General features: G+C 34.9%; 1 protein-coding gene across 1 annotated transcript in view; it reads left to right on the forward strand.

Moving 5' to 3' along the window:
- CEMIP (cell migration inducing hyaluronidase 1) overlaps window positions 1-13,760 on the forward strand; it is a 110,771-nt gene that overhangs the window by 32,176 nt on the left and 64,835 nt on the right. Inside the window, exons 8-10 of the mRNA XM_051981163.1 lie at window positions 810-931; window positions 2,879-3,011; window positions 3,867-4,058. Coding sequence (XP_051837123.1) covers window positions 810-931; window positions 2,879-3,011; window positions 3,867-4,058 — 447 coding nt within the window. The remainder of the gene's footprint in view (window positions 1-809; window positions 932-2,878; window positions 3,012-3,866; window positions 4,059-13,760) is intronic.

Consider the following 13,760-nt stretch of genomic DNA (forward strand, 5'->3'; position numbering starts at 1 on the left):
TGTCGTCTTAGCCAGTCTGAGAGGTATATATCTCAGAGTTGTCTTAATTTGTATTTCTCTCATCAATAGATTTAATCAATAGATTTAGACTAATTTTTCATATGAGTAGAAATGGCTTTAATTTCTTCATCTGAAAATTGACTGTCTTTTGACCATTTACCAATTAGAGAATGACTTGTATTCTTATAAGTTTGAGTCAATTCTCTATATATTTTGGAAATGAGACCTTTATCAGAACCCTTAGATGTATGATTTTCTCCAGTTTCCCTTCTAATCTTGGCAGCATTGGTTTTATTGGTACAAAACCTTTTTAATTTAATATAATATAAATTTAATATAATAAATGCAATAACTTTGCATTTGATAATGTTCTTTAGTTCTTCTTTGTCCTTAAATTCCTTTCTTCTCCACACATCTGAGAGGTAGACTACGTTTTGTTTTCCTAATTTGCTTATAGTATCATCCTTTATATCTAAATCATGAACCCATTTCAACTTTATCTTGGTATATGGTGTTAGTTGTTGGTCAATGCCTAGTTTCTGCTATATTATTTTCCAGTTTTCCCAGAAAGTTTTGTCAAATAATGAGTTCTTATCTCAGAAGCTGGAGTCTTTGGCTTTAACATTAAATTATTATAATCATTGACTATTGTGTCTTGTGAATCTAACCTATTCCACTGATCAACTAGTCTATTTCTTAGCCAGTAGCAAATGGTTTTGATGACCTTTGCTTTATAATATAGTTTTAGACCTGGCCCATCTCTGCCACTTTATTTGCATTCTAGTTTCATTCATTTTCTTTTTTTCTAGATGTGGAATGGACAGAGTGGTTTGACAAGCATGAAATGGCTCCATCAAAGGGTGGAGAGAAAATTTCAGATCTGAGGGCAGCTCATCCAGGAAAAATTTGTATTCGTCCCATTGATATCCAGGTATCATGACCAGAGTGATATTCTATTCTTCCTATAAGAGGAAAATACTATTGAACCACACACAGTTAGTGGAAAGTGTGCTCTGAGGGCTTCCAGTGATGCGAAGAATTAATGTGGTATGGAGAGAGAAGCTGTGAAATCTCATGTATACATTAATATATGTATGAAATATGTGTATTATATATTATATTTACATGTCATATTTAAACTTATATTGTCATTTAAATGTATATATCGACTGTATAAGTATATATATACAATATATGTATGTGTGTAAACATATATATATGTGTGTATGTGTATATATATATACTATGTGTATATATTATATACATAGTATATAAGTAACCCCTGCTCTGTAACTTAAAGTAAAATTACCCAGGGCCTGAGAGTTTAAGTGTCTTGCTCAGAGCTATATTGTCAGTATGTGTCAGTCATGAATACCTGAACCCAGGTTTTCCTGGTTTCAAGGTCAGCTCTCTATCCAATATGTCAAGCTGCCACACACACACACACACACATACACACACACACACACACAATATAAACATAGCATTAGTAGAGGGGCTTGTATGTATGCACACATACATATTTATACATATATGTACACACATATATACATATGCATGTATACACATATACATGTATATATGTATATCTATTTATGCATACACATAGATACAATGCATACATATAGAATATATTTTGAACATTATATATAATACACATGTCATATATAAACATACATATACATATAAATATAAATATATATAATAGAATCATAGCTTTAAAGAGATTATAAACAAAGAAATTATAAAAATAAAGAGATTATAAATAAAAGAGAATATAAATAAAATTAGCAAGTGGGTTCAGAGTAAATTTGTAGAATAAGAGAAAAACCCGGCCTTTGGATCAGAAGATCTGAGACTAAATCCTACTACAAACATTTACTAACTCAAACCATGAGCAACCTATTTAATTTCTGAATCTAAGTGTCCTTATCTGTAAAATAAGATGATTTTGTCCATTCTACCAATTGCACAAGGTTATAGTGAGGAAAGTACTTAGAACAAAGTATATAATGTGAGTTATTATTATTGTTGTTGTTGTTTGGGGATGAAGAAGTATATATAAATAGGGCTGAATGTTCAAGAGAAGATGGATGCCTGAGATCTGGGAAGAAGTATGATGGGAGGTAGGTTGGTGAGACATGTTGTCCATTGGTGTAGGATGATAATATTTCTACAATATTCACTGCAGAGTGACGCATACTTAAATTCTGGCCCTAGAGAAAAATATGCAGAAATGATTCTCCTATCCTTTATAAGCTGCAAAAATAAATTAGTCTCTAACATAAAGCTGCTCCACAGCTTTTCATGGCTTCCCCACAAAGGTGAGAACTATTTATGACTATCATGGTCTTAAGATCTCTCTTTAAACTTTTGACAGGCTTTCACAGTTTGAATCTCATTTAATCTCATATGAACATGCTTTCCTTTTAAGTGAAGAAGGGAGGGAAAGGCAGACATTCACTGAATCCAAAATAACCTTTCCCCAAAAGTACAATCTTATTTTAGATTTAGTTTGGTTACATTTCTTCCTAACCATAACCCCCCTTTTCCTCAGACTGCAACAGCTGGCAGCCCCTGCTTCAAAATCACATGCCTGAGATGATTGTGGAACCAAATTCAAACACATCTCTCCTTTGGACATTGGTGACTGTGGGTGACCCTATGCATGTCCTTCAGTCATCAAGCACCTTCATCTTTTAGTTCTGTATAATAGAGATATGATATGGTTACTTGTCTCCCAGGGATATTAGCAAGAATAAGAAGAATAAGCAGGAGTAAAAGCTTTTTCACAAAAGATAATATGTCTGTTTGATGTTTATAATCTTTCTTCAAAGAAAAAAAGGTTTATGGACTATCATTTTTATCTTTATTCTAGGCCACTACAGTGGATGGAATTAATTTAACCACTGAGGTCGTCTACAAAAGTGGCCAGGATTACAGGTTTGTGTGCTACAGTAAGAACAAAGCCTGCCAGAATTACCGAGTGAGGTTCCTATGTGGTAAATCGGGTAAGTGGTCTATTTTGTGAAGCTGGGCTTTGGAAGGAAAAAGTCAATTATAGCTCTGTTTCTTAAGTTGGCAGTTCTGTGTTGGCAGTTCTCAGGGAGCCGGGGTCAGCCACCTTGAGTTATTACCAGTGTCAGGCGGCCCCTCTTGGGCTCCCTTTCTGTGGCACAGCCTTTGTGACAACAGTAGTTGTTTAAGACATCACAGGACAGTGGAGAGAGCTGGCAAGGATTTTGAGAACTCCACCCCATCCACACAAGCCTTTCAGGAAGGGGAAGGGCCATGCCCTAAGAAAGTAGGCGTCTGATGTGCAGAAATGACCCTCAGATCACTAAGATTTCAGAAGCAATCCTATCTTTTGTAGCTTTCATTTCAAACAACACTGCGCCCAAAGGTGATCATTATAAGTGAATTTCAAATGGTTGGTTTGTTTGTTTAAAAAAAAAAAGGCACTCAGCATCTTCCAAAAAGCAGTCATTAAGCAAAACATCTCCTTTTGGGGAAGACATTTATTGCTACTGTAAATAACAGTTCAGAGCAGCTATATTTTTTTTAAGTCATGGAGCTAAGTGGGTGTGGTGAAATAACCCCACTGAAAGCCACATTTAACTTGAACTTAAGAAGTTAGTGGAAAATTCCCTTGCCAGTAGCTAATGAATGGATCTTTCTTGGTTGGGTTTTTGTTGACTTCACAAAGCCTAAACCAAGACCACAATGAGGTGAGCTAGATAATTTTGTTTTGGATTGGCAAACCTGCAATTGTATTAATGGAGGGAGGCAGGAAGGCAAGGGCAAAGTATTTTGAGAGGTGACAAAGAGTTAAGTGAAAGACTTGATGATTCTCTTTGATTTTACAGTGAGACCCAAAATCACCGTCACTATTGACACCAATGTGAACAGTACAATTCTGAGGCTAACAGATAATGTTCAGTCCTGGAAAGCTGGAGACACCTTAGTCATTGCTAGCACAGACTACTCCATGTACCAGGCTGAGGAATTCCAGATACTGCCCTGCAAAACTTGCACTGCCTATGAAGTCAAAGTGGCAGGTAAGCTTCATTTTGGTCCTCTCTGGGCTCAGCTGAAATGAAATGTGTAGGGCCTCAAGTTGACTAAACATTATCCAAAAAGTGAGGTAGAGTTTTCCATCACTTTAGAGTTTTCCATCTTCCTTCCCTACTTTTTGCTTCCTATGCTTCAGTTTGAGTAAGCTGGAATTTATGTTGTGCAATGTTAATTTCTAGTAGCATTGGATTTACTTCAAATTGTAGCCTCACGGAATTCAGAATGAGAACAAACTTTCTTCAAAGGCAATTTTATCTATGTTTTGGATTAGGAGATTGAAGCCTAATTTATGCTAATCATTGCAGACATCATATTCATTCACAAGATCATATCTATCTAGAATTTAGAGACTGGTTTTGCTTTTTCTTTGGATCCCTAGCACTTAGCATAGCGTCTGGCATACATACTAAAAACTTTAAAAGCTCATTGATTGACTGATTGATCAATCCATTGGAGATGGAGTAAGACACTAATCAAGTTTGATAGTTAATTTGGCAATACTCCCTAGAGAGCCATATCTCATTGACTGTGAAAAATCCACATCCCTCCATTGTGGGAAGACTGTCGGTCCTTTGTAATTCTTCTTGACCTTAAGAGAGTATTACTCAATATCCTTCTGAATAATATACATATAAAATCATTTGATGGTTGTCTTTTAGCCTGGAGAAGAGATCCTAAGCAGCAAGTGAATAATTAATATCTAGTATTTACATAATTTTTAAAATTTTGCAAAAATTTTTGCTTATTTGATCTTGACAACAATCTTGTGAGAAAAGTGCTGTTAACTATCTCTATTTAATAGATAAGGAAATTGAAGCTGAGAGAGGTTAAATAATTTACCCAGAGTTACATAGTAAATATCTGAGGCAGGATTTGAATCTGAATCTTTGTGACTGTAAGTTCACTGCTCTCTCCACTACACGATGTTTCAAGTTTATAGAGACAGAAACAGGGTTCTGAAAAAGAGCCTAATGTTTCCATACATGCCTGATACATAACCAGGGAATATCTTTGGTACTGGGATTACTTGGTTCTTTGACAATATGGAATGTAAGCAAACTATTAGACAATAAGCCAGATTCCTACTGTGTTAACATCTCCACTGGCTGAGAAAAGGAATCAGAAATGCATTAAGCATAGAGCCCTAAAAATACACTGCTTTCTACTTGCTGTTATCAATCAAATCCAATGGAATATGAATTCTATCATATGACTAGCTTCTCCTTTAAAAGGCACTAATTTTTAATTTTGCCTATGAAATCCAATTAATGATGTGAAGTTGAAAACCTTCACAAACTATTTGGAGAAGAATAGTCCTAGGTTTAGTTTGTGGTCAAATAAATCTCTCAATAAAGGGGGGCCTCTACCTTTCATGAATCGACTAAAATGCAGCTTCTCTTTGGGAATAGTATTTATTAAGACTTAGAATTTTCTACCTAAAAAATAGGAAGGGAAGCCACCCGCTGCAACTGAAAAAAACCCAGGACAAAAGGAGGGTGGTTGTGAGAATAAAATTCAAGCATTGTAAGAGATGTGTAACAGGGGTTCAGGAAAACAACCACCAGTCACATCATTCTTAGCTCTTGCCCTTCCCTGGGTGTTAATGTTTTCTTTTCAGATTAAATGGGTATGAAATGGATTAAGCCTGTTTGATGTTTTGTTTGGTTTTGTAGTTGGACTTCATTTATCAGTACAGCATAAAATAGGGAGGAGAAGAGGAAGGAAAGAGGGGCTGTGGTACTAGGGTTAAACAGGATGGGACACAATGAAATCTATTTCATGTAGCCTAATTGGAGCTGTAAGCTTTATAAAGGTTTCATGTGAAGGTACCATGAGAATTGACAAGCTCCCCCAAGAGATACCAATGGTGACATTCTGTGTAAATACTTTGATGCAATATTAAAGAAAGAAGAATAGATGAGCTGGAATAATTTCCCTTTTAATATACTTTAGTGACTCATAGGCATCAGGTAAATAGTTTCCCTAAGTCTTCTCAGTAATAGGAAATTTTAATGATTGTGTGGGATCTTTAGAAAATCACCCAAAATGTCTAAGTCCCAATTTCTTTCTTGAAAGAATAGTTATTATTCACTTTTATATTACAAAATGCTTCACAGGTATCATCTCATTTCATTCTCATGACAACCTAATAAGCTGGGTTGATAATATAAGAATAATTTTCCCCATTTTATATCTGGGAAATCTGAGTTCAGATATATGCTTAAGGTTGTTTAAATCACAGCTTCTTAAATTGTGCTTCATGACCCAATATGGATCTTGTAACTGAATATGAGAGTTGGGAAATTATGATTTATTATCAGTAAATGTTGATTTGTATACCTATTTTGTATACTTATATACCTGGGGTCATGTAAAGATTTATTGGGCAAAAAGGAGTTATGAGTGGGAAAAGTTTAAGAAGCTCTGGTCTAAATTTCATGTCTTCTTACTCCAAATTCTGAGATCTCTCTCTGTCTCTCTGTCTGTGTCTATGTCTCTCTCTCTCTCTCTCTCTCTCTCTCTCTCACACACACACACACACACACACACACACACACACACACCTTTTGTGACAGAAAAATTAACATTCATATGTTAATTTCCTATGCTCATGATAATAAACAGAATAATAATTACAATAAACATCTATTTCTCTACTGGCCATATTTAGAATATTTAGTAAACGAGTAGGATCCTAGGTATAAGATTTTAGAACAATTACCAAAATATCTAGGGAAAATACCTAGATGGTGAGGGAAGTTTGCCAATTTTTAGTTCCTCTCAGTGGGATCTTACTGGAAATGAGCAGATCTGGGAGAGAAAAATGATGAGAAAGTGACAGAACTTATAGTCTCCATAAATGTAGTCAATTATTTACACTATGCCCTTTTACCCCATCATGGGAATTCTATCAAGCATCACAAATAATCACACTTCTATTACCTTTCCCAAGTGACTATTTCATTCTCTGATAACATTGGTGACTGTTTTTAAAAATCCCATTATTCTGAGTGCTGTAATTCCCCCCTGAACTGCCACTTTCTCTGAGACTAAGTGCAGTAAACTGTTCCCATGCCCATCCCTTCAGTTATCACTTGAGAGCAGCATATGTTGATGTAGCTGTTTTGACCATGGTTCTTTAATCCTGGCTCCCCTTGGAGGTCCTGTTTTCCTCCTGTGTCACCTCCAACTGAAGAGTCTCTTGTGATGACCCTTTTGAAAAGGACATTCAGCACCATACTCTAAGGGAAGATGCTCAATGTGCACATCAGCTTGGAGTAGCATTAATTTCCCCTCTTCCCTGGATTTACTAATTTCCTAAGTCACCTCCATGTGGTAAGGAAAGTGCCTTCTAAACTTTAAAATACCATATAAATATAAGTTATTCTTTCAGATTGCCTTCATCTGCTCTGTGTATATCTTCTACATATGTACTTACTTATATGTTGTCTCCCCCCATAGAAGATACGCTGCTTGAGGGCAAGTACAAGTGTTTGCCTTTCTTTGTATCCTTAGTACTTAGCACAATTCCTCAGGTATAGTAGGTGCTTAATAAATCCTTGTGGACTGAGTTAGTTATAGCTGGTTCTAAGAAAAAAGAAATTACCTAATAAAAGAACCAAGGAAGGAACAAAGAGAAGTTAGGTCTGGCTCCATTTACATTTAAAGAAATACTTGGGGACTTGGGAGGGAGAGATATTTTATTAGAAATTATCAAAGGAGATGATAGTAATGGAAAGACAGAATTTGGAGGCACCAGGCCCAAATTTGAACCCCCTGTTTTGCAGCTGGGTGGCACAAAGGATAGAATACTGATCTGGAATCTGGAAGGCCTGAATTTAAATGTGACTGCAGAAATTTCCTAGCTGTTTGACCTTTGGGCAGGTGTGCCTTAGTTTGCCCATCTGAAAAAATAGGGATTGCAATAATAGCACCTACCTTCCAGGGTTGTTATGAAGATAAAATGAGATCATATTTATAAAGTGCTTGGCATAATACCTGGCACATAGAAGATATTTAATAAATGCTTATTTTCTTCCCTCTAATATAGTGCACTTTTTTTGGGCAATTCTTCATCAATAAAAATGATTAGGATGAACTAGATAATCTCTAGCCTCCCTCCCCTCCAACATTTTGTTTTGAATGAATACTGATATGAAGTCTGTGGTATGCTTAACCCAAATTCCTTGGAATAGAAGATTTTGACATTTTTATTGACTTTTCCATTGTTTGTTATTATTTTGAATAGGTCAACAATATGACCCTATTATTGTTACTAGGAGTAATGCTCTTAAACTTCCAAAGAGCCATGTTCTTGCTGCAGGGTCAGAAATTTAAAGGCAAAATCTTATTCTTCAGTGGGCCTAGCAAGAGCAGCTGAAATAAATAACCCAATTCCTTGATCTAAGGGAGGAAAGAAAGAGAAAAAAACTCTAATGTGTTTATACTTTCAGGAGGCCTGAATAATATTCATGACACACGTTGTAGACATCAGTATTCTTCCTTTTTCCCTTCTGCTATTATTACGTTGGGAGATAGCTTGAGGTAATGATGAGTCTTGACCAACAGTCTTCTGACCTGTCATTTAGTCTTGGCTATGCCACAATCTCTCTGTGGGATCTTAAAAGGGGAATGCTAGAGCCAGCTTGAACTGGTTCAGGAGAAGCCATTGTTAAATTTTCATAATAAGCATTTACACTTTGGAAATCAGCAAACACTATGAATATGGGTTTGATTTATTATTTTGCTGATTATCTAGACCTAGAAAATGGTGAAGAAAATGCCAAATTCAGGTTATACTTAAAAGTGTGTCATGGATCCTTTTTTAAAAAAAAACAAATACATTTACAGCACATCCTTATATTTGACCAAATTATTTCCCAGGTTTATTTGCTATTACCCTTGGTCCCTCCCTTGAACTATAGGTGAGCGCCTCTTTATTCTATTGTGGCAGACAAAACAGTTTCTAGTTGTAACATTACAGTTCATAAAGTACAGAAACAAGAGATGGGTCATTTGGAGAAAAAAAGAATGAGTTTGAAAGCAAGCAGGATTAGAGACAAAGAATATGTCCAGAATCCAAGAGAACAGGTCAGTGAAATGAAATCTATGTGTTCCAAAAGACAAAAGGAAAAAAAAAACACATTTTAGGTGAAACATGAGTTCATGAAGTTGGATATTTGATCAAGGTTAACCTTGACTGAAGAATTCATAAGCTATTTGACATGTTAAATGTAGTAGCTTTACTTACCCTAGTACATAATGTAATCCCACCCTCCTTTTTTTGAAAGGGCTTCAGCTATGGACAGCTCCCAGACAAATTACTAACATTCCCTTTAGAGGAGAGTACCGTGTTTGCAATTGTAGATACTGTGGACATTAATACTGTGGACATTAGTATCCTCTCTAAAGTGAGAGGTTAAGATTTAATATTCTATTAGGTCTTTTGGTCTATGAATCTAGGTTCTCACTACTTTCTGTATCAATAAAATCTCCATGATACAAATCATTGGATGAGGTTATATGTGTTCTCGGTACCATCAACCAATCAATGCATATCTCACCTGCCTCACTATACTTTCTAAGCCCAAAAATAGAGTAAAAATATTATCCCTATCTAATTACAAACTTTCCCCATTTAGGACTACTAAGACACTCAACCTCAAGCCCTCTCATCACTCTGTGGTTTGCTCTGACAGTCTAGTCAGTGGAAAGCCTGTTGGCACATTGGTTCAATAGTATGTTCTTTGTAATGATTTGCTGCAATTGAAGTTCACTGTAGTTCAGACTGTCTGTCTCAATAACAGAAAGCAGTCAGAGGGACAACACTATTTTGCTGAGAAAGCTCTGGGAGAGGTTTTTGCTGGATAAAGTGCCAAGAAAATAAACATTCCACTAGAGTATTTGTTACCTAAGAAAAATAGCTTTGAGTTTATCGTGTCTGTGTTCAGGGCAAAAGTCAGTTAACTGTAGGCCTGGAAATTGGAAGATTGTAAAGGGAAGATACTCCAATTCTGGAAAATTAAAATGATAAATGTTTCTCCATTTGACTGCAAGTTTTTTAATGACCTGTTTCTCAGCCAAAGGCATTTTGGTAAAGTTCATGATGGTCAGGGACAGCATAGATGGTCAGGCAGTAAAGAGCAATAAAGGAGGGGAATAAAAATACTTTGTCCTACACATTTAGTGCTGAGAATACTAAAAAGGACAGAAATCAGAGTAGTTCACATTATAGATGAGATAATGCATTATGCCTTCTCAATTTTAAAGCAAATGATCTTTTAATAACAATAAATAGGGAACTGAGCAAGAAGTTTTAAGAAGACAAACCTCAAACTTTTACATAGGACAGTAATTAAATCACAAAATGGAAGAATTGCATGAAGTATATCTCACTCTGACACTTATTTGGAAAGAGGCACATGCTTATAGTTTCACTCAACTGAAAGAAACAGGGTCTAGTTATCAAGGAAAAAAAAAACAATTTCAGAAGTCACTTAAAACACAGCAAAGCACTTTTAAATAATAGAATTGGCTAAGTAAAAAATAGTCTCTTAAAAGTTACTACTTAAATACTTCATATCATTTAATAGATTCTTTTTTTAGGTTTTCTAATCTGGTGATTGTGGAAGAAGATAGAGCTCTCTTGATAACTTGTTATAGCTTAGAGTTTATTTTTTTAAATAATAGATTTTTATTTTCAAAATATATGTAAAAATAGTTTTCAACATTCATCCTTACAAAACTTTATGTTACAAATTTTTCTCCCTCCTTTCCTTCCATTCCCTCTTCTAAACAGTAAGTAATCCAATATATGTTAAATATGTTCAATTCTTCTATGCATGTTTTTACATTTATCATGCTGCACAAGAAAAATCAGATCAAAAAGGGGAAAAATGAAGGGAAAAAAAGCAAGCAAACAACAACAAAAAGGTGAAAATACTACATTGTGATCTGCATTCAGTCCCCATAGTCCTCTCTCTGGATGCAGGTGGCTCTCTCCATCATAAGTCAATTGGAATTGGCCTGAATCATCTTATTGTTGAAAAGAGTCAAGTCAGAATTGATCATCACATAATTTTGTTGCTGTATACAATGTTCTCTTGGTTCTACTCACTTCACTTAGCATCAGTTCCTGTAAGTCTCTTCAGGTCTTTCTGAATCATCCTTATGATTGTTTCTTATAGAACAATAATATTCTATAATAATATTCCATATGGAATTATTTAGCCATTTCCAACTGATGGACATCCACTCAGTTTCTAGTTCCTTGCCACTACAAAAAGAATATAGTCTAGAGTTTAGAAGATGAACATGTTTGAGACTAATTTCCTCTAGGCATTATGCCTGCAAGTCACATGAAATGCCATCAGGGAGTCCTCAGTGCATGAGTAGTTGCCATATAATCTGAGCAAAGATTTCCCATAGTCAAATAACATAGAGAGAAGAAACATAGCACTCTTTCTCAGTCAATAGTGCTTTCTTCTGTAAAAATATGCTTTATAAAATCAAGAAATTATTCATTTTTAGTTACTTTAGTAATTCAGTATACTGATTTTCTATTGACTACAAGTAAAAAGTGATAAGCAACTTAGAACAACATTCAAAAAAGTAAAAATCATTTAGGTATAATTGGTTACCAGATCACTAAATGTCAACTGTTATAAATCACTACTAATCTTAAAAAAAATCTTAATTCTAGCTCCCAGGCTTACGTTGAAAACAACTTTAAAACTTACCCTGAATCTTTTATTAGAATCAAAACCCAATCAGGGCATTTTCTTGGCTCCTGGCAAAAAGCTCTTGCAGGTGGCTTTGGTTGAGCCTTTGATCCTCCCAACAGCAGAACAGCTTAGCTTACATCTTTTCTATGGGAAGCCCTTATTTGCCCTCTATCCCCAAGTTTTTCCAGTCCCCATATCCCCTCTCCTGGTCAGCAGAGAAGAGAAAAGAAAAGGAAGATTATATTCATGCTATATGCATTCCCTGACGATCCATCTCCAGAGTTTTGCCTGGCAGCTAACTTTCTTTGTAAGCTGCCCTAACAATAACTCTCTCCATTCCACTTGCCAAATGAGATTATTTGATGCTAATACAAAATTTGTTTCCTTAACAAATACTGTCACAGATTTTCACCTTACTACAAATGTGCTTCTGCCTTTTAAAGGAATACAAATGATCCTTTTATGTAACTATACAGTATTTAAATAAAAATATAATATGGATTCTTCCTAATATTTTTATGAACTTAGATATACTAACATAATTGTAGCAAAACATGTTTGTTGAATATACAATTTTTATTTTCTTGAGAAAGTTCATTCAACAAACATTTTTAAAGGATCTACTTTGTGAAAGGTACTATATTGGGTTATGGTGATACAAAGACAAACAATGGAGAAGCATTTTCTCTCAGTCAGTTTACATAGAAAATAAGGACTATGCATTAAAATGCATATAATGCCAAAGTGAAAATGAAAAGTTATAATTTAGAATTCAGAGCTTCTCAAATTTTTTCCACTCATGACCCATTTTCACCTGAGAAAATTTTTATATGATTCTCTCTATAGGTATATAAAATGGGTATACACATCAAAAATTTACTGATAATAAATTATAACTTCACAACCCCCATATTCAGTTATGAGACCCCATATAGAGTTGCAAACCACAGTTCAAGAAGCTGGGATTTAGACCAAAACAAAGTCTTAAGACTCTCATTATGAAGGGAGTTGGCATGTAGTTCTATAAGCATAAGAAGGAACCTAGTAACCTTTTGGAATTTTTTCCGACTTGAAATTCTAGGTAACAGTGGGAATGTTAATAAACTAAAAATATCAAAAAACAATTTGAAGAAGGGGATAGAAAATGAATCTGTGAGTAACAATACAAGAAAGCTAAATAACCTAGAAATATAAATCATTTTGAAGTGGATTATTAATTCTTGTAATTCTATCTTTAAAATGAATTTTTTTTATTTATTTTGGAGTAGAGGGCAGTCTGTGATTTCATTAGTGCAAGGAAATATCAGGGAGAAAATTTCCTTTATTATTACTGAATAGTATTTATTCTGCAACTGTCTTTGAGTCTTTTCTGGAGGAATTAGAGACATTTGCATAGTCAATATTAGTCAAGAGATAACATATAAAACCAAGTTTTCCTGATTCCAATGCTGGGGTTCTCTCTCTCTACTATGACATGCTACCTCTCATTTTAGAGTCATTCTGTACATAATAAAATCAGCAAAGATGATAACAAAATAGTAATTTTTAAAGTTCTTTTTCAAGTGGTCCATAAAACCTCTCAGCAGCTGGAAAATAGAGAAAGAGTTTGAGAAGGGAAGTGAGTCAGTGAGATAGTCAGAATAAAGATTCTAGACCATTGATTCCATTTTGTCCTCAACTCTTACCCCGAAGAAAGAAGATTCTCCTTCCCAAAACCATCATTTATATGATAATCTATGGTTCATAGAACTTGATATATCTTCAATATACTCCACACTAGCATAATAGACCTGCTTACAATTCTTCCAAGGAAAGACCTTATTTGTCATCCTATCCTCTGAATCCTTTCTCCCTCCTGGCAAGTAGAGAAATCCTAGCTGAGGAAAAAAAAATTAAATTAAGTGCTCAGGCATGTTTGTTCCCTTTCAGTCTCTTCCTGTGTATACTTCATAGTTGTTAGTG

The sequence above is a fragment of the Antechinus flavipes genome, chromosome 2, assembly GCF_016432865.1.
Source record: "Antechinus flavipes isolate AdamAnt ecotype Samford, QLD, Australia chromosome 2, AdamAnt_v2, whole genome shotgun sequence".
Classification (NCBI taxonomy): domain Eukaryota; kingdom Metazoa; phylum Chordata; class Mammalia; order Dasyuromorphia; family Dasyuridae; genus Antechinus; species Antechinus flavipes.